Source organism: Synchytrium microbalum, assembly GCF_006535985.1.
Source record: "Synchytrium microbalum strain JEL517 chromosome Unknown SmJEL517_scf0007, whole genome shotgun sequence".
NCBI lineage: Eukaryota > Fungi > Chytridiomycota > Chytridiomycetes > Synchytriales > Synchytriaceae > Synchytrium > Synchytrium microbalum.
In genome coordinates, this window is record NW_022158356.1 from 211,815 (window position 1) to 228,678 (window position 16,864).

Here is a 16,864-nt window from a genome sequence, read left to right on the forward strand (position 1 = left end):
GACACAGAAACTACCGTATAATTTCAACTCGGTGATATCAAAATATCATGGTGTACTAGCCTTGTCCCAGTTAGCCAAAGAAGTTCGTACAGAACTGGAGAATGACACCGAAATATGCAGTAAGTTTTTGAATAGAGTAAAGTAAGACGAGCTATAAACGAGAGAGAGATGTAAAGGTTAAACGAATCGTCTCAGAAGGTTTCGACTCTTTTTGCACATACCTGCTAACTCGTTGGGATTCCTCCTCGACCATAGCATGCTTCCATATAACAGGCAATGACTTGAGCATCCTGGTAAATCCATCGAAATCCAAGAATGCTGATGGCTTCTTGGGTTGCAAGCGTTCAAAGACTGAGAGGAGGGGGGAAACGTACATTGGACGAGCGTTAACCGATTTCGTTTTTAAATCGTCAAACACCAACATACCTCTTAAATACACTTGCATATTATGTCCAAATCTGTCTACAACAGACCCAACCGCCTCAAACCCCTCATCCATAGCTGATTCCCATTCCAAAGTTTGCAGCATGGATTCTATAAAGATACATAGCTCACGAGGACTGGCGTATGCTACAAGCAAATCAAGTATTGAATTGGCTTCCTGTGCCACGTGTTCCGAATGACTCTTGGAGGGCAGAGTCAGCGGTAAGATTATATGACAGATCTCCGATCCAGCATTTGTTAGCATGTCCTGTGCAGAGACACAAGGATGGTTTGAGATGCTGTTTTGAGAACAAGTAAAGATGTAATGGCGTACCGTTGGTTGATCGGATTGCCACAACTCATCATGAATGAGCTTTAGATATTGAACCAAGGTGTCTTGATCCAAGTGTTGGGGATCTCCGAGCAGGCTGTCGACTTTACTAACGAACGCTTGAGTTTCCTACAAATTCAAATCACGTAATGAGTCTCTGATCAATGTGTTTTATCACCTTGCGCCGCTAAGCTTACATTTTCAGTCATTTTGCAGCGTTGAATGTAGAGTCAGTAGAGAGGCTCGTCCAGCTATCTTGCAGCCTGTAATAGGAACCTTGAATCCGAGTTCCCTGATTAGGTAATATGCGTTATTCTTTGAGCTTTTTACGTCGGAGATCAAACAACACAAATGCAATCGTTTAACTTGACTTAGATCTTAACCTACCTCGAGAATAAACCACGGAAATGCCTTCCTTTGTGCCGGCAACCAAGCTTGTTACTCTGGAGCCTGTCGCGGAATTACTAAATCCAGAGTACTTGTCGAAATGTGAAATGTTTGGATTCTTGCAAAGTTTCATTGAACTGACGCATCTGCCTTACAAACCTTTACGCAGTTTTCAATCTTATGTCTTAAACACGTCTGGAATATCGAATCTCACTCGCCATCCACTACCCATGGATTATGGACTGGACAAGGTCCCATCAACTGGTCAAGCTCTCAAACGGCTTCAATTTCGAGCAAGGTTTAATCACCTATTCACGCATCCAACTGGCAATGGTGTCTTTTACATGGACGAATCGTATTCGCTGCAACACGGCGTCATTGACGAGGTTTGCAAAACGAATAGGATTGTTGGTTTTATGCTCACTGTGGCGATCGTCAGATTCCATGCACCAACTCACGCAACGCTTTTGTCCTTGTTCTAGAATGGAGCTACTCTTCATAAACTGTATCAGCTACTAGTGCCAAGCACGCCCAAAGACCAACTCGAATACCCATCAGTCGCATTCGCATCAGCCAGCGATCTAATCGTATGTAATGGTGCCAACCAGATACTATGGTTGCGCCTAGATTCCGCTCCTGGAGTAGCATCACTAATATCTGCCATTCCATGGACGGGTAAATCGCCTCCAATAATCATGGCTGCTCGTACATCTGCCAGCCCGCTCAAGGGCCAACATGAGCACCTCGTGGTAGTCCTGATGACTATAGAAGATACTGTGCGAGAGCCTGCTAAAGCAACTTCATCAAAAGATCGTTTACAGGACGGCAAACCAAGGCCTCTGTTTACGCTCTCGTTAGTTGATGTGCGCATAGAAGGAGGTCAGAGCATCTGTAAAACAGTAATGAATGTGCAGTCAGATGCACCGCCGTATTTCGTATATCTAGAGGATGGTGGTGACGCATTTACAGTGGCGTCAGAGATCCCTTTTAGCGTAGTATCAGAGTCAAAAACCGTCAAGAAGCAAATAGCTGAACAACCACAGCCACTAGTAATAGCCAAAGCACCGACAAAATACGAATGGACACAAACGGGAGACGAACTAGTAGTAACCATAACACTCCCGAATCCCATCCCCGCCTCACAAATAGCATGTAACTTCACCCCATCACGAGTCACCATATCCTCCAAACACCCAAACGCCCACGTAATACTCAACAAACCATTTTTTGACACCATACTTCCATCCGAATCCATCTGGACACTGGAGTCAAGCACATGCATAACACTCAACATTGCCAAATCAGGAACATTCACAGGATCTCGATGGCCTCAGCTCTTTAAAGGCACAGAAGATGACGGTGTACCCGAGTCACTAGATCCATCGCAGCGAGAAGAGATGCTGGCACGTCTAGACCAGTTTACGACTGAAACGGAAATGGAAACACTGCCGCCTCAAACACCATACGCAAACCAGTTTGATGCTCCTGAACCAGAGGATTTTGAGACTAGCCGAGTATCAATTGTGAGGTTTGGGCGTGATGGACAGTGTGTCACTCATAAATGTGAGAGTATAGGGTACGAGTGGATGTCGTGCTCGGAAAAGACTGTGCTGTTAAAGAGAGATGTAGATGGTTTGGTGTTTGACATGTCAAACACCTCGTATTTGCACGTAGCACTGTTTCCTGCATTAGCATATGTAGCTGCTTCGAAAAGACTCAAGAGGTTTATCGTGTATCCTGACGACTGCAGGTTTATCAGTGTGGTGGAATCACGCCGTCAGGTATACATATATCATAAAACAGATGGGCAAAAGGGAGACCAGAACGTTATTGATGTTAGCTTGGGTGCTGAAGAGAAGGAAATCATTGGAGCTACAGTGATAGGAAACAGAATAGTGTTGCTGACTACTAGTGAATTGATCCTTATCACTTTGAACGTATAATGCCACCTTGTAAATAGCTTAACAAATGACCATGGTTAAAAATAGCAAAAAAGAGCATGGTCGAGCACTTGTATTAGACTGTTGTCTAACCGAAAAAAGAGACTTTGTGCATTGGAAAAAGGACATCATTGGCGAGCAACCGTGATAGGAAACCGAGTGGTGTTGTTCAACACTTGTGAATTGATAATGATCACTCTGACTCTATAGCACCACGTTGTCAAATGAGTAACAAACACGGATTCCAACCGATACTTATCATATTACTCGAAAGAGTGTATATATTGGAAATATGGAAAAAATATTCAGTTTACACCTTGCTGGTTAGTTCAGGGACCTAGTTCAAGAAAGGAGGTGATGATGAGAACCCATGCCAAAAATGTAATCAAGGCTGAATGAGGGTTGACGACCAATTCAACTTGAGATGCACCATACTTACAGCCTTGAACAAGTCCTCAACAAGACCATAGTCCGATACCTGGAAAATGGGAGCTTCAGGATCCTTGTTGATGGCTACTATCGTCTTGGAATCCTTCATGCCTAAAAAAAAGGGCACAGTGACGTGTGGACATGTTTAGCGACAAGTCAAACATAAACGCGATTTCAGCAATTCAAGACATACCGGCGAGATGCTGAATAGCACCAGAGATTCCGACGGCAATATAAAGATCAGGAGCAACGATCTTGCCAGTTTGACCGATTTGTAGGTCGTTACTGACATATCCAGCATCAACAGCCGCTCTGGATGCTCCCACAGCTAAATACAAGTTATAGTTATGACGAAGTGTCGATTTTTGCTCTGTTGAGTATCCGACAATTTATACATACCTGCATTTCCAAGCTTGTCTGCCAAAGCATACAAGATCTTGAAATTGTCTCCATTCTTCATTCCTCGTCCACCACCAATTACAATCTTGGCAGCACCCAATTCTGGCCGGTCTGATTTTGATAATTCCTCTTTGATCCATGTGGTGGTTGCTAAAAAAAAGGAGTAATGGATCAGCGTGTCATCACATGCGTGTCAGAACACCTGTCACATCATAGACCTACATGACTTTTCAGCAGATGGGGCCGATTCAGTAGACGCGTTAGCACCAGCAGCTACAGCAGGAGGGAACGCTGTGCTTCGAACTGTGAGTATCTTGATGGTGTCCTTTGATCGTACTTTGGCCATAGCGTTTCCTATATACAGAATAAGCATCATGAGCCCAAAGTTCCACCATTCAGCCTAGCGAACCTACACAACATATGGCAACCAACCTGCGTATATAGGCCTCACAAATGTATCAGGTCCCTCGACAGACACCACATCCGATACTTGAGATACATCCAATAGGGCAGCAGCACGTGGCAGCACATTCTTTCCAAAAGCGGTATGAGCAGCCACTATATGAGTAAATCCACCAGCTTGTGAAGCAGCCACAATCAATGGAGCAAAGAATTCGGGCAATCCGTGATCATATGCAGCATCTTTGGCTACAATGACTTTGGAAATGCCGGCTAGATTTGATACGGTGGCAGCTACAGCATCTGGAGTTGGACCAGCTACCAGAGCTGTGACGGATGATGCCAATTTTGATGCAGCAGTTAGGGCGTTTAATGTTGATGGTGCGATTTTGTTGTCCTTGTGTTCTATAAGGAGGAGGACGTTGGGAGAGCCGGCTGTAGCATAGTATCGTGGTCTTGTCGCCACTGGAGCCTAAGATTGAAATGCTCAAAAGTTTGAGAATTTTTGTCTCGATGTTTGTTCAACTTGTAAAATATGAATATGCAAGGTATACAGCATGTAGATTACCGTGAATTGTGGCTTGCTGCAGACTTGAGCTGCTACCCCTAGTGACCTTCTAGCTAAAAACATGATTCTACGTTGGTTGCCTTTTCTGAGATTTTTTGAAAATGTTTAAACAAGTATCAAGATCTCTTACTGAGAGGAGTAGAGAGGTGCATGTGAAAGGATTTCGTGTATCAAAATTATGGAACTGAGCGTGATTTCTTCTATTTCAATCTGTTTAGATATCAGATATTGGAAGAAAGAAAACGACATAGCATCGAGCGAGATTAACACGAACATCACGTGAGAAATGGTCCATTTCGAACGTGATTGATACCTAGTAACCTTCTCTGGCTCCTGTTTGACTTGAGAACATCCTCTTCCATCTCCTTGAATCAATCACACGATTTTGTAAAACCGTACCGTCAAAAACTCGACCATTTCCAGACATGTTACCGGCCAGCATCCTACAAGACATCCACCAGCTATCACGCCCAGCCAAAGCCTCCAAAAAGAAGCACATTCCAAGTGCATCTGCAGTCTCACCAGCTCCACAACCAACACCATCACTTTTAAAATCACCGAGACCAATATCCCCCGTCGAACTCGTAGAACAACGTAGACCTCGTGTCAATTTCGCCTCCAAACCAACCATACTACGATCTGACGATGGCATTATCCCGGAATCTATTGCCTCACCACGATCTTCAGCAACATCAGCATCTCTGCCGATAATCCCAAGTCACAGAATCTCTGGTGGTGAAGACTCGGATGTCCTACCAGCCAGTTTAATTGATGAGACACGAGACGATGCATTGCGGGATTTACATACTGGGACTTCCTATTCGACACGAAAGGAAGTTGCGTCTTTACGCTCAACAATGTTGTTGCTGTTACGACAGGTCGGTGGTGATGTCTCCTCCTCCACGTCGTATCCAACGGAATTAGCTCCGCTGCTACATACGATCGAAGAAGAACAAAAGATATACGATGCTGTGTTCAAGGAGGTGGTTAGGCAAGTCGCTGTACACATGCTGGAACGAGGTGAATTGCTATCTGAAATACGGAGTAGATATGCAGCCATGTTTAGACGGATACCGCAGCAAGTCGTGCTTGTGCATACCGAGCTACAAGCTTCCCGTCGTCTGAATGCTCGATTAGGAGAAGAGCTAAAACGCAGCCGTCAAGTAACAGAGACAGTGCTCTCTGAACTGGAAGCAGTCAAGAAATTCGATGCTGCTCAATCAAGACCATCTCCCTTTGGAAGTGCTAGTCGACCAGCAACTCCCAGCAACCCATCGAAAGTAGTCAAGTCTGAAGAAGACGCCAAGGCCCTTCTCGAAAAGTTTCACGAGCTCTACAAGATGCAACGCGGCCGTCTCGAAGTCACATTAAAAGAATGTGAACATGAAAAGACCAAATGGTCTACCATCGCCACTGCACTAGCTCTTCGATTAGGAGATAAATTGGGAATGCCCAAACTCAAAACACTCCATCTATCGGGCATAAGCAGATACCAACGTGCTGGCCAAATCATAATGTCAATATCCACCTACGTATCAAAGGACGTATCGATACTGCAGCACCTAATCGGCGAATGGAAGACAGCACTCCAAACCCTCTCCGACCAAATCGTCACCGAAGACCGTGAATGTGTCGCTACTCTCGTATCCGTATCCCACGACATGGACGGCATACACGCCAACCTCGTCGGTGGACTCGAAGCCACGGATTTAGAAGGCGGTGCAAGTCCAGCCGTCAAAGAATTCACGCAACTGGACATCAAAACACTCGCTCCACGTATCAAACTACTTGTTGATCGTGTCGGGCTCGTAGCAGGTCGATTCGGTGGTACGGGTAAGGACATTGAGTTACAGGAAAAGGTAGAAAAGGCAAGACAGTTGTCTGCAGGGTGGACTGAAGCTGCCATCAAGTCGTTACGGAGATGCGAAAAAACGACGAATGGGAGCGAATATGGAGTTATGGTGGATGCCATAAACAAGATTGCTAGAGAGATACAGACGTGGCTGGCTCGTCTTGAGGCCAGAATAACTGGTGATGATGGTGGTGCATCTCAGGCTATTGCACTGCATAATAAGATGGAAGACAAGTGAGTTGTGGATGCACTGTGTTCTGAATGTTCATCAAATTTTTTCGGCATACCTTGCTCACATTGCTTTACTGCATATAGGTATGCCAGCATCGTATTACGAGACTCGACGAAACCACTAAGCTCAGGAGAGCAATTCCATTACGCCGATAGTCTCATGCTATGGAAGAAGCTTTTGTCGACCTTGATAGGTAATCAAATGCCAATTGGTTCTTCTTTTTTTGCACATACACTCTAACACAATCTCTCCCACGTCAGTCACCCTCTCAAAAACAGCCGAAGCAGACCAGAAACGCGTCCCCATACTGGTCGAATCCTGGCTTTCAAACCTTCAAGACAAGTTACGCACCGACGCTGACTGTCGAATCCAAGAAAACGAGAAACTGGCATCCAAGACATCCCACCTGGTCGTTAAACTCGTGCAAGGGGATGACGAGAAACCAAACGAGGATGAATTGAATTCAACTATATCAGAACTGCTGTTGCTGAACGAGAGTTTGAAGAGGGATTCGGTGGGGATTGAGATCTTGTCTGATGAGGGGGAGTCGTTGCATAGTGTTTTGACGTAAGTTGGTTTTGAGGCACTTGATGATGCTTGGAGATTCAATGCTGACTTGTATCTCATATAGAAATACATACACGGAATGGACGGCTCTTACACGTGAACTACTAGGCCTTGAACAACAAGAGTAATAACAGTCAAACAGTATTTGAGCCAAATATATCCAAATATTATTGTTTTGCCAAATATTGCTCATATGCGAAAAAAGTTACTGTATGCGATACATACCATATATATGTTGACTTAATGCCAAGAAGGCTTGTGGATGGTGCTAGGTTTGGTGGCAGTTTCATCCACCCTTGGATGCGAGATACGTCTGTAGCGAACGTTGATAGACGACTTTAAAGTCCTCTCCAGTAGCTAATACGGGTTCTAGAATGAGTAATTCGATTAGCAAAGTGAGGTTTTAAGTATGTGAGTAGAGCTTACTATTTGGACTGGCTTGTGCCCAAGTCACCGTCATTGGCTGACTAGCACCCCATGCCTTGTCAGTGGATCTGTAGACTTCCACTTTTTCTATCAATTGATACGTTCAATGAGTTTGCCGAGAAGCAGTCTGAAATACAACATCACCAAACATACTGTCACTGTTTGGGTTTTGAGCTTCAGCGACAACATCAGTCCACCCTGAATAAGAAGAGCAAGACACATATGAGATTTCAACTCTTATCAAGCACGGCATCGTCTCAACAAGCCGCAAACGCCACCTACGTTTCTGAAGATATGTCTTGGCTTCACCAGCATTGAATGTCGTTCCTTTGTCGAGAAATTCAAACAGTAAGAAGGCCATTCCAAGGCTAGAAATTTAAATTAAATATAATACCAGATTGCTTCTCGTTCGTGGATTTGCTTACAGCACTAAAGGAAATGGAGCAAACCCGAAAGTTTAGAGCTTGGATATTGGAAACGGGCGCAAGTTCATCAGGCTTACCTGGCATCCATTTGGTAATACGTGGTGGATTCCTTTGATATTGGATCCGCCGTGGACTTTGAATTCAGAGAGCTTCCATATGGAGAAAAGTTGGACTTTGGGTAGGTGGTAAAGTGTGGTTTTCGGAGAACGGCGAGAATGAAACAGAATGACCGAATTTGAATCTCAATTGGAAAGGTATCTGGGGATGTCCTGGAGCGTCAAATCACGAGAAAGCTGCAAGGAATCGATGGCAAAAACATTGCAACAATCTCATCTGGTCACGTCTATACGTACTTTTTCGATGCGAATGGAATGAATTGTGAATTGTTCTTTATAGCCATGGATTACGTGCTGTGAGTCGCGTCCAGATCACGTCTAGGTACCATTCAGCAGCATCATCGCTCCAGCAAAACCTACTTGAAACCCTCAAACAACGAGCTTGCGATGCTGACAGCCATGACCAACGAGCATCACGCGAAGGACCCAAAGCATCATCAAGAGTCGTGGTATGATGACGCAGCCTCATATTGGGATCGAGTTGAACGTGAGTTCTTAGGACAATCTTGACTTTTCGGTTGAATGTGTTATAGTAGCTATCAAAAAGAGATTGACATTCCAGAGAAGTGATCATTATTTGCTTTATTCCCGCCATTTTGATCATCATTCTGCTGGTAAAACAAGGAAACTCATGCTCAAATCTCCAACATTTAGCAACTGTCGATGGAATGCTGGGTGGATTCTCAAGCTTGACGGATATAGACTGCAGAGGATCCATCAAATTCATTGAAGAATACGTAAAGCCGAAACGAGGACCTGGTGGTAAACTCATATCTCCTCGACTAGATACGAAACTTGCATGTGGTAATGACTGCTCGCTCATTGGATCTATACATACATATAACCACCAGTCAAGTAACATTCCAATCACACGCTAGATTGTGGAGCTGGAATTGGCAGGGTGTCAAAGAATTTTCTTCTAAAAGTATTCGATAAAGTGGACTTGGTTGAACAGAACCCAAAATTCCTGGATGAAGGTCGCAAGCAGTTTAGTCAAGAGCAAGTAGACAAGTACATACCGCTGGGATTACAGGATTTTGTACCTGAAGCCGGGAGATATGATATGATTTGGTGTCAGTGGGTGCTGGGACATTTGACCGATGGTTAGTGTTGGTGAATATGCAGCCAATTTTCTTCGCTCCGTGCCACTTACACTCCACTCTCTGTATCTATCATTATACAACACAGATGACTTTATCGAATTCTTCAAGAGGTGCAAAACAGGGCTGAAACCGAACGGCTTGATTGGTGTCAAGGAAAACACCTCAGAAGCTGATTATGAAATCGATGAAGTGGACTCGTCAGCGACTAGGTCTATTGGCAAGCTGACGGAACTCTTTGGAAAAGCTGGCCTGGCTGTAGTGAAACAAGCGAAACAGAATGGTTTTCCTGCAAGTTTGTTTCCAGTTTATATGTTTATCTTGCAGTAATAATGTGATGTGTCGAGGTGGATGGTTTACGTATGAATAAAGTTTAGTGGCATTTGTAGATAATAATACAATATAATAATATTGCCTACACAATAATGTGTCGACAGAGGTGAAACAAGATCTCAGAAGAACTTGACACCGAGATCTGAATCACTGGTTCCAGTAAATATTTTTGCTTTACCCTGCTTTACGAGAACATACAGAGCCTTCTTGATGACTGTCTCATCAAGCTCGTAGAATTCTATACATCGTGAATGCGTAAGCTTTGTAAGAGGCTGAAGTAACTGCTGATAGCCCTCGACGCTTTTGTTCACCTTCAGTAGTGGACGTGTCTCCATGAGCAATCTCGTATAAGGTACATATAGAGTTGGACTGTCCCGTGTTGAATGCCTATTATGCAGACAGCGTAAGCACAAGGCAAAAAATCGACAGAGCCAGTCAAAATATACCCATTGTGAAATCAAGGCAGCCCATTCCTCAGGTTTCCTCCAGTATATCCAAGCTCGTTGTTGCGATGGACCGTCCCATTCAGCGTTTCCTATTGGAGGATATGAGTACTCTTGTATCTGTGCTTGCCTTTCATATACACGTTTTACCAGTCTTGACGAGCTCATCGATGAGACTTTGTAACGTTTCCCTTGGTAGTGATCCTATCGTTGAATTCAAGTCAATTCGACTCTTTTCAATGTACTTTCAATACGCAATCACGTACTCTTGATGGTGGGATTGACAAACAAGTCTGATTTCCCAGCGATTGCTTCAGTGATATCGAGCGAGTATAGTTTTTTAGCCTTGTAGTAGGCTAATATTAAATCACACCAAAGCTGGCGCTGTTTCTTCCATGTGTCCACATTAGGTTGTTGTCTATGGAGTGGCATTGAAAGTGTCAATAATTGAGCTTTAAGATGCAGGGTTCAACTTACGTGTAGAATGGAGGGAATTCGTGAATTGCTGGAAATTGATAGATATGTGACATTCCTCAACTTCAATGATGCGCAGTGAAATCGCCAAGCTTAAGCCTCTGATATTTTGTCGACGAGGAGTGAATGTTAACAGAAGTAAGCTCCAGAGGAGCCAAAGGAGCCATTAGTACGTGCTAAATACTTCGAAAACGCGTTACCAGGTCTTTCACTACTCCTCTTCATATGATACCAATAAGCTTATTATATGTATTGTCCAATAGTACACCATGTTAAGAAACGTCCATAATACGTGTCAGATAGAACTGCAACGCGGTACAGGGCCTCATATTCAGGATACCCATCCGCTCGTGCTTGTTTGTTGAAGCAGCAAAAAAACTGTCAAGAAGATTTCTCTCGCTTCACTCACAGATAACGACAATATTCAATGACAAAAGCAACAATGAACATACTCGTGCTGGGATCAGGAGGTCGTGAGCATGCTCTAGCTCTGCAACTAGCTGCATCACCCTCTGTATCTAAAGTATACGTCGCTCCAGGTATGTTCATACTCATAGGAGTTTGAAAAAAAGTTTGATAGTCGATATTAGTGCTGATGCATCCTTCTTAACGCGTATAGGCAACGGAGGAACTCATTCAAGTGGCTCCAAGATACATAATGTCACTGTCAACATTCACGGAAAAGACTTTTCAGCTCTCGCTCCATTCCTATCACAGCATGATGTGAGCCTTTGTTGATGTGGTTCATATGACAATCTTTAAATGTGCTAATAATGAATATTTATATGTATTTTAGATTGGATTACTGGTACCTGGTCCTGAAGAGCCATTGGTGAATGGTGTTGCTGAGGCTGCCAAAAAGTGTATGTTGATGAAGCTTATCGTTCGTGCATCAAACAAGCTTCTACATATCTGACGCATGATTCGCTTCTTACAGTGGGCATTCCATGCTTTGGACCATCTTCTAATGCTGCTAGGATTGAAGGCTCAAAAGCTTGGTCAAAGGACTTTATGAAGAGACATTCAATCCCAACTGCTGAATACAAGGTATATCGATACGGATTAGGATGCTTTATATCAGAGTCACTTACATTCATCTATCATAGACCTTCACTTCGTACGACGATGCTGTATCGTTCGTTAAGAGCTTCAAAGGTGCTTTGGTCATCAAGGTACATAAAGAGAGCTTTCACTACATATTTTTGGCACTCGTTTCTTGACTTGAATGTATCAAAACTAACTTTCTGTTTTACGCAGGCATCTGGACTAGCAGCTGGCAAAGGCGTCATGCTCCCACAAACAAAGGACGAAGCCATCAAAGTCCTCAAAGACCTGATGGTCGACCGCATATTCGGCGACGCGGGCTCCGAAGTCGTAATCGAAGAATGCCTATCCGGCGAAGAAGTATCCCTCCTCGCAATCACGGACGGATACACGGTCGTCACCCTCCCACCATGTCAAGACCATAAACGGGTCTTTGACGGCGATAAAGGACCTAATACTGGTGGTATGGGTGCTTATGCACCTGCTCCCATCATGACACCCAAGCTTTTGGCACAGGCTGTGAAAACCATTTTGCAGCCTGCTGTCGATGGCATGAGAAAAGAGGGCTTCCCATTCGTAGGATGCTTGTATGCTGGATTGATGTTGACATCGTCTGGGTTACAAGTTATAGAGTTTAATGCTAGATTTGGAGATCCTGAAACTCAAGTCATTATGCCATTGTTGAGCAAGGAAACGGATCTGGCGCAAGTCTTCTTGGTACGTGTCCCATTGTAAATTCCTTTATAATATTTTTTTTGCGCGTTCGTTGGAAAGCACTCCGATGATACAAGAAGATTAAATTGCACAATCCTCTTCTTTCTCCATTCATATGCTATGGAGGAAACTCTTACCAAACTCTCAACACCAATATAGGCTGCTGCTGAAGGACGATTGGATTCAGTCGACATCGAATTTGCAAAGGACACGTTTGCTGCTACAGTCGTATTAGCAGCACCAGGATATCCAGGCAACTATCCAAAAGGAAAGGCAATCACTCTCAAGAGTACAACACCAGCTGGTATGCGTAACGAAATGCATTCCGACTTGGTGCATTAAGGTTTTTTTTGCTCACCTCTTCCCTTACTCTATCACTTTAAGATGTCCATATCTACCATGCTGGAACTACCTCTGAAGGAAAGAAACTCGTTACGTCTGGTGGTCGAGTCTTGGCAGTATCTGCTGTCGGTGCTACTTTACAGGATGCTCTCAAATTGTCTTATGCCACCATCAAGGGTATTCACTTTGAGGGAATGCAATACCGTAGTGATATTGGTCATCGGTGAGTGGAGTCAAGTGCTTCCGTTCGTCTTATCGGCCATGTAACGTCCCGAACTGCTCTCTTTTGCTTTGCTTCATATAATCTACCCCTTTATTTTGCTGTACCCCTCTCAAATTCTAACTCGTCCCCTCCTTTTTATAAGGGCCATTGCACATCTGTCTTCCAAAAAAGCCAACGGAGGTGCTACATACGAAGATGCCGGTGTCAGTATTGACTCGGGTAACTTGCTCGTAGACAAGATCAAAGCCGTAGTCAAGGCTACTCGACGATCAGGAGCCGATGCAGATATAGGTGGTTTTGGAGGTGTATTCGATCTCAAAGCAGCAGGATTCCGAGATCCCATACTTGTATCAGGCACAGACGGTGTCGGTACAAAGCTCAAAGTAGCCCAAGCAATCAACAAACACGATACCATCGGTATAGATCTCGTAGCGATGTCTGTAAACGATGTCATCGTCCAAGGAGCTGAACCACTATTCTTTTTGGATTATTACGCATGCTCCAAACTCGAAGTCGAAGTATGTAAAGATGTTGTGACTGGAGTAGCTTCGGCATGTATGGAATCCGGATGTGCATTGATTGGTGGTGAGACTGCCGAAATGCCTGGATTATATGAACCTGGTGATTACGACTTAGCTGGATTCGTAGTCGCTGCCGTCGAGCGAGAGCAACTTCTACCCAGATTCGACTTGATTACTCCTGGAGATGCACTTTTAGGTATCCCATCATCTGGAGTACACTCCAATGGATTCTCACTAGTGAGATACCTGGTCGAGAAATCCGGATTGGAGTATACGTCACCATCGCCATTCGATACACCGACCAAAAAAAGTGGTTCTGTATCGATAGGTGAAGCATTTTTAGAGCCTACCAAGCTGTATGTAAAGCCATTATTGCCTATCGTCAAGAAGGGCTTGGTAAAGTCTATGGCGCATATCACTGGTGGAGGATTTACGGATAACGTACCACGAGCACTACCTGATCATTTGGGTGTAGTGATTGATGCCAAGAGCTTCCCATTGTTGCCAGTGTTCAAGTGGATGAAGGGGGTTGGAAATGTTGCTGATGGTAAGGCGTGTTTCGTCCATGTCCTTTTTTTGCACTCGCTCACTTTCTTCCTCTTTCTTCAAACAGAGGAAATGGCACGAACATTCAACTGTGGAATTGGTATGGTTATAGTCCTAAATCAATCCAACGTTGCTGAAGTCAAAGCTATGCTTCAAGCAGTCGGTGAGACCGTTTATGAGATTGGAATGGTTGTGGACTTGAAGGCGAATGGTGGAAACCCTGTCAAGATGCTCAATATGGATGTGTGGTCAAAGTAGTGTAGTATTGCTGTTGTTGGGGTTGGTGGATGATTGAAAACGTCTCATAGAAGAACGAGAGAAACTCATTATAACGTGCATACCAAGTAAAAGGAAACTAAGCATAAAAAAAGTTATACGTTTAAAAGCAAAATAGAATATTTGGCATCTATTCAACAGAGTTTGGCTGCGATGTTGTAAACAGCATCAGTGCAAACTAATGCGATCCTTTTCATGGAATGTCTGAACGTAAAACGAGATAACGATGAAAGAAGAAGGCAACAAGAGCTTCAGCAGCTCTTAATAATGTATCAATCCAGCTGGTAATAATATCAATAACAAGACTTTGCGATTGCACCTTCAGCCTTCAAGTTCAATCAAGATCCAAGTTCAAATTTAAACGCAACAAGATCAATTTATAATGATGAGCCTTACAGCTATACGATGATCTGTAAGAACTATCTTCTCTTGACCTAGAACTTGGATGTACTTCAAATTTGGGAAAGCCCAAGTTTCGGGAGCATTTCAAGTACGAAGCAGCCGTTGACTGAAGAAAGCCACATCGAAACGACGAAACGAGCGTGTATCGCAACTCAACCCTACTCCAACACCAAACGTTTCTAAAACATGTTCTTTTACGTGTATGTGTACAAAGCGAAATTACTAAAACGAAACCATGTCGGGAAAACTAACTCTGCAGCGCCGCCCTCTCTCTCACCCTATACCACCATACACCTTCTTCACATGCTCATTACTCCATTCACCTACTGAGCGCATCATACGACGGTGGTGCTTCGCCCTCCGCGATTCCATGCGGCTGTATAGGTGGCCGCATAGCCGATGCTGGCGATACCGCTTCAGCAACCACAGGAGATACTACAGCTGCAGCAGGTGGTGGTGGACTGGACGACGTGTTCTCGTCTATTAGAGGTGGTGGTGGTTCGGAAGACGATGATCCTTGTAAAGGTTCCTCGTATGCAGGGAGGTTTTCGAATTGGGCGGGTTCTCCTACAAACGATATTGGAAGGGGAAGTGTTGGTGAGGGTGTAATACAACCTTGGGCCTTTTTGATGATTCATACCTGTGATTCGCGATCGTAATTGTTGAAATATGGATGAGAATTCAAAGCCACCACCTTCTCTGAATGTAAGTTTCATGGTGCCTCGTTCTTTGAGACCTCCATGAGGGACTGGGATCACGGCAGCTATCGATTTGACGTTAGGTTTGTGAATGTCCGTGACAAACAAGAGGAGATTAGAGAGCCGAATAATAGATCGCACAACATGCCTTCATATCGATTAGCATCGAACTAGGTAGGAAGATATCTGTCAGCTTGCTGAGCTCACGTGTCAGACAAAAACCCTTTGAAAGCACATACCCAAGGCTGCACAAACTTTCCATCTCTGACATTCTCCAACGGCACATTGAATGTCTTGAGCGTTTCCAGCAATGGAGTTGGGACATAAATCATTCGTAGGTTTGCTGTTTTTTGACATGTGATTATCGTGAGTTTCCCAAACACCCTGAATAGAAGTTCAGTACATACTAAGGTATAAACTTCCAGTCTTTGACGAGTATGAAGCTCTATAAGAAACAAGAGTATTGAGCACGAGGTTCAAGTAGAGTGTGGGGGTGTGAGACGTACAAGTTGCCTGGGTATCTGCAAATGTTTGATGAAATGTCAAATGCGCTTCAACAGATACCAAACAAGACAAAGCAAACGACAGATAGATAGCCAAGTACATACCCTCCACTTGCACCTTCGAATTCGAATCGTATGCCATCTAAAGAAAACAACACCCATGAGGCTGGTGTGAACGACACACCACGAAAGTCAAGACAGTACCCTGTGAATAGAATAGCTTTTCAGCCTGTATCAGGACAGGTGTCTTGTTGTCCGCCTGTAGAGTTGCTCCATTAATCGACATCTTGCCTTGACTGTACTTGGTGTTTTAGAGCTAAACGTTCACAGTGTTTTAACCCTGAAAGATAACCAACATCCTGTCAAACGAAATGGTGAATCCGCTTACATTCATGGTAAAATCAACATTCTATGTTGGAGGTATCATGCTCTTTGGTACGTTTCCTACTCGAAAAACACGTTCAAAACTTTCGTGTCCTTAAAGCTTATGAGTGTTTCCATGTAGGATGGACTGTAATGAAGCTGTCGGTGCCATCTGCAGAGTGAGTCTGGTTATTTACACGTATTCACCTTCTCCGATCACTGATTTCATTGCTCGCTTAGGGAGAACCTTCAAGTAATTACCACACATCTTGGTTTGACGCTTTTACGATTCAAGAGCTCACATGCAAACCGACATTCCGATTACTAGATAAAGGAACGTGCAAACAATTCGGTTGCTCTATCTGATGCTGAAAAGGTATGGATTCAT

The 16,864-nt window shown here is 44.0% G+C and overlaps 8 protein-coding genes across 8 annotated transcripts; 4 read left to right on the forward strand and 4 right to left on the reverse strand.

Annotated features, from left to right (window-relative positions):
* Positions 1 to 45: 45 nt before the first annotated feature.
* Positions 46 to 963, reverse strand: SmJEL517_g01909 (uncharacterized protein; the record flags this gene model as incomplete). Its single annotated transcript, XM_031167837.1, has 5 exons — positions 46 to 151; positions 222 to 351; positions 427 to 691; positions 758 to 883; positions 952 to 963. The coding sequence occupies 5 exons, from the start codon at positions 961 to 963 to the stop codon at positions 46 to 48; spliced, it is 639 nt and encodes a 212-aa protein (XP_031026116.1).
* Positions 964 to 1,161: 198 nt separating this feature from the next.
* On the forward strand, positions 1,162 to 3,084 carry SmJEL517_g01910 (uncharacterized protein; the record flags this gene model as incomplete). The annotated part of the gene is made up of 2 exons (XM_031167838.1): positions 1,162 to 1,527; positions 1,624 to 3,084. The coding sequence occupies 2 exons, from the start codon at positions 1,162 to 1,164 to the stop codon at positions 3,082 to 3,084; spliced, it is 1,827 nt and encodes a 608-aa protein (XP_031026211.1).
* Positions 3,085 to 3,391: 307 nt separating this feature from the next.
* Positions 3,392 to 4,939, reverse strand: SmJEL517_g01911 (uncharacterized protein; the record flags this gene model as incomplete). Its single annotated transcript, XM_031167839.1, has 7 exons — positions 3,392 to 3,418; positions 3,521 to 3,621; positions 3,704 to 3,838; positions 3,910 to 4,059; positions 4,132 to 4,263; positions 4,342 to 4,780; positions 4,877 to 4,939. The coding sequence occupies 7 exons, from the start codon at positions 4,937 to 4,939 to the stop codon at positions 3,392 to 3,394; spliced, it is 1,047 nt and encodes a 348-aa protein (XP_031026212.1).
* A 362-nt stretch (positions 4,940 to 5,301) lies between these two features.
* On the forward strand, positions 5,302 to 7,655 carry SmJEL517_g01912 (uncharacterized protein; the record flags this gene model as incomplete). Its single annotated transcript, XM_031167840.1, has 4 exons — positions 5,302 to 6,962; positions 7,044 to 7,153; positions 7,221 to 7,527; positions 7,592 to 7,655. 4 exons carry the CDS (start codon positions 5,302 to 5,304, stop codon positions 7,653 to 7,655), a joined length of 2,142 nt encoding a protein of 713 aa, XP_031026209.1.
* Positions 7,656 to 8,893: 1,238 nt separating this feature from the next.
* SmJEL517_g01913 (uncharacterized protein) lies at positions 8,894 to 9,924 on the forward strand (the record flags this gene model as incomplete). Its single annotated transcript, XM_031167841.1, has 4 exons — positions 8,894 to 8,981; positions 9,149 to 9,298; positions 9,373 to 9,597; positions 9,683 to 9,924. 4 exons carry the CDS (start codon positions 8,894 to 8,896, stop codon positions 9,922 to 9,924), a joined length of 705 nt encoding a protein of 234 aa, XP_031026210.1.
* A 122-nt stretch (positions 9,925 to 10,046) lies between these two features.
* SmJEL517_g01914 (uncharacterized protein) lies at positions 10,047 to 10,900 on the reverse strand (the record flags this gene model as incomplete). The annotated part of the gene is made up of 6 exons (XM_031167842.1): positions 10,047 to 10,165; positions 10,239 to 10,314; positions 10,374 to 10,462; positions 10,521 to 10,574; positions 10,637 to 10,788; positions 10,848 to 10,900. The coding sequence occupies 6 exons, from the start codon at positions 10,898 to 10,900 to the stop codon at positions 10,047 to 10,049; spliced, it is 543 nt and encodes a 180-aa protein (XP_031026215.1).
* Positions 10,901 to 11,286: 386 nt separating this feature from the next.
* Positions 11,287 to 14,492, forward strand: SmJEL517_g01915 (uncharacterized protein; the record flags this gene model as incomplete). The annotated part of the gene is made up of 10 exons (XM_031167843.1): positions 11,287 to 11,383; positions 11,464 to 11,567; positions 11,641 to 11,707; positions 11,782 to 11,891; positions 11,951 to 12,016; positions 12,102 to 12,605; positions 12,762 to 12,906; positions 12,987 to 13,167; positions 13,310 to 14,235; positions 14,302 to 14,492. The coding sequence occupies 10 exons, from the start codon at positions 11,287 to 11,289 to the stop codon at positions 14,490 to 14,492; spliced, it is 2,391 nt and encodes a 796-aa protein (XP_031026216.1).
* Positions 14,493 to 15,231: 739 nt separating this feature from the next.
* Positions 15,232 to 16,399, reverse strand: SmJEL517_g01916 (uncharacterized protein; the record flags this gene model as incomplete). The annotated part of the gene is made up of 8 exons (XM_031167844.1): positions 15,232 to 15,479; positions 15,553 to 15,675; positions 15,717 to 15,780; positions 15,850 to 15,953; positions 16,018 to 16,055; positions 16,117 to 16,131; positions 16,219 to 16,255; positions 16,318 to 16,399. The coding sequence occupies 8 exons, from the start codon at positions 16,397 to 16,399 to the stop codon at positions 15,232 to 15,234; spliced, it is 711 nt and encodes a 236-aa protein (XP_031026213.1).
* Between the last annotated feature and the right edge of the window lie 465 nt (positions 16,400 to 16,864).